Here is a 2,673-nt window from a genome sequence, read left to right on the forward strand (position 1 = left end):
TTCTTCACAGGTGTAAAGTATGAAATTACCCACTCAGATCCAAACTGTAATTATACTAAAATACCAGCTAAAAAGTAATGATAGATTTTTTTTCCCAACAGATGTCTTCTAAAAGAGTTTAAGCATAGTTGTAAACCATTCTTTTTCACATGAGAGAAGGAAAAATAACATGTATTAATAGATGGAAAAAAAAAAGCCGAATATTTTTTTTTTCTCGATTCAACCACAATATTTTTTTTTTCTTAAATAAATAACTTCTGTTTTGTAAAGACACTTTTGAAACAGTAGACATATTCTAAATCCCAATGTCATTGAATGAAAATCACTCCAGTGATTTGCTAAACACGAGCGTGTTGCTCCAGATTGGAGCGTCAGTCCTCAAAAACCAGTTGCCAAGACTGTCCTGTCAGTAATGCCACTGTGTAATGCCAACAGTTTTATGAGTTTGTCAAAAGCGTTAGATTTGGGTCTCTTGCACATTGTCTTTTGAGGTGGCCCGGATTAACAAAGGTTCATGAGCTGAGCTGTGTATGGAATTCATAGCTGAGGCATGGTTGTAGGCAGTCTTGTAGGTATTGTAGTGGTTGAGGTGCTCATGCTCCAGAGACGGCAGAGTAAGGTGGCCCTCCATGCCTGGGCCCCCGGTTACGCAGTCCTCGTCTACATTGATGATCTCAATAGTGCGTGTGGGTGCATGGTGATTCTGCTGGTGATGCTGCTTCCGCATCTTGTAGAAGATAATCAGCATTACTGCTGCCATAAGAGTGATTGCAACGAAGCAGCCAATGATGATTTTAGTCGTCTTCATGACCTCGTCCAAACCGCTGAGTGAGCCCTCTGTTACAGGTATTGTGTAGGGCTTCTCTGTTGCACGTGTGGACAGTGGGGTTCGGACTGTTGTCGTTGTGGTAGAGGTGGGTGAAGGACTTTCCCATATACTGGCAGAGGGTGTGGGGCCCACTTTCTGCTGAACTGTGGTGGTGAAGCCTTCGTTATGAGGTGTTTCTATTGTCTCTACCGTCACTGTGGTGAAGTAGCTGAAGCTGCTGTTCTCTGGAGAGGACACATTCAGTGTGGCTGAGGCTGTTGTGTTACCTGCAGAATTACTAACCATACATGTGTATGTCCCTGTGTCCTGCATGGTGACATTTGTGAAATTCAGTGTGCCGTCATTTAGCACAGAAATTCTGACTTTGTATGCACCGTGCGTCATTATTGAACCGTTGGGTGTAATCCAGCTAACTGAGGTCAGCGAGCTGGCCCTACATTTCAACTCAGCAGCACTTCCCTCTGTTACATTTAAGTCTGCAGGAGGCTCCACAATAACGGGAGCATAACAATGAAAGTAATTCTGGTCCAGCTCACCAATGTAGCGGCCCTTATACTGGGTGGGTGAGCTGCAGCGGGCACAGCAGCTGGTGTTAGCAGGTACCATCTCCTTAAGCCACCAGCTTAGCCACAGGATGTCACAGTTGCAATTCCAGGGGTTATGGTGCAAGTGCACCCTCTCCAAATGATGTAAAGGAGTAAAGAGATCATGGGGCAAAAGCGTTAGGTTATTATGGGCAAGGTTAAGCTCCACAAGTGACTGAAGGTCATCAAATGAGTTCCTCTCTATAGTCTGGATTTGAGCATGCATCATCCATAGCTTTTGCAGGTGGATAAGCCCTTTAAACGAACCAGGCCGGATAACAGACAACTGGTTTCCAGACATTTCAAGTTCATCCAGTTTGACCAGTGGAGTGAGATTGGGAATTTCCTTCAAATTGCACATTCCCAAATTTAGGTAGCGCAGATTGCTCAATCCTTCAAAGGCTCCCTCTGAAATGTATGAGAGCCTTTTGAGCTCCCCTAGGTCCAACCTTCGTAACGAGGGAACTCTGTTGAAAGCATAAGAAGGAATGCTTTCTATTGGATTATTTCTTAGCCAGAGCTCCTTTAGCTTAGACAAGTACTCAAATGCTCCGTTTGGGATGGTAGTGAGTCTATTATCAAAAAGCTCCAAGGTATTGAGGCTTGCCAGTCCATTGAAAGCCCCCAGCTCAATTTTGCGTATGTGGTTTTTGCTCAGCTGCAGGATCTCCAAATGTCTTAGATGTTTGAAACTGTCCACCTTTATCACCTGTATGAGATTTTCTTGCAGATTCAGATAGCGTGTGTTGGTAGAGATGCCATCAGGAACTTCTCGCAAGCTTCTGCGGGTGCAAATAACCTTGCTAAACTGGTTACTGCAGGAGCAAACAGAAGGACAAGTTTGAGCACGCACCAGTCCTGCCACTACCAGCAGCTGGAGGGCTAGAAGCAGCACAAATAAAGGGTCGGACAAGGCCCGGTTCCACCTAGGACCTCGCATCATCTGCTGCTGCTGGGAAGAGGTCATCTTGTTGAACATTCATAATTCATTGACTGTTCTTCCACTCTTTTTCATGAGGATGTGGGCCAACTGGAATGAAATGACAGAAAAGAGACAATCAATTAGAATAAATAACTTTCTTAATATGATGCACGTTAAAGATTATCCTGATCGGTTTTATTTGTATGCTTTAAATTCATTATAACAAACATGATTAGATGGCAAAATCGTGCTTAAGCTAACATCAAGAACATATTAGTAAGTCTATTAGCTTTTAATCAAAATGATTTGCATAAGCTCAACTGTTGGAAGTCGTATGT

At 43.5% G+C, this 2,673-nt stretch overlaps 1 protein-coding gene across 1 annotated transcript; it reads right to left on the reverse strand.

The window, feature by feature from the left end:
* Window positions 1-457: 457 nt before the first annotated feature.
* On the reverse strand, window positions 458-2,459 carry lrrc4ca (leucine rich repeat containing 4C, genome duplicate a). Its single transcript, XM_088006778.1, has one exon. It carries the CDS (start codon window positions 2,390-2,392, stop codon window positions 458-460), a length of 1,935 nt encoding a protein of 644 aa, XP_087862904.1. The 5' UTR covers window positions 2,393-2,459.
* Between the last annotated feature and the right edge of the window lie 214 nt (window positions 2,460-2,673).

Source organism: Poecilia mexicana, unplaced genomic scaffold (genome assembly GCF_051168715.1).
Source record: "Poecilia mexicana isolate PSO_F unplaced genomic scaffold, ASM5116871v1 scaffold_6, whole genome shotgun sequence".
Classification (NCBI taxonomy): domain Eukaryota; kingdom Metazoa; phylum Chordata; class Actinopteri; order Cyprinodontiformes; family Poeciliidae; genus Poecilia; species Poecilia mexicana.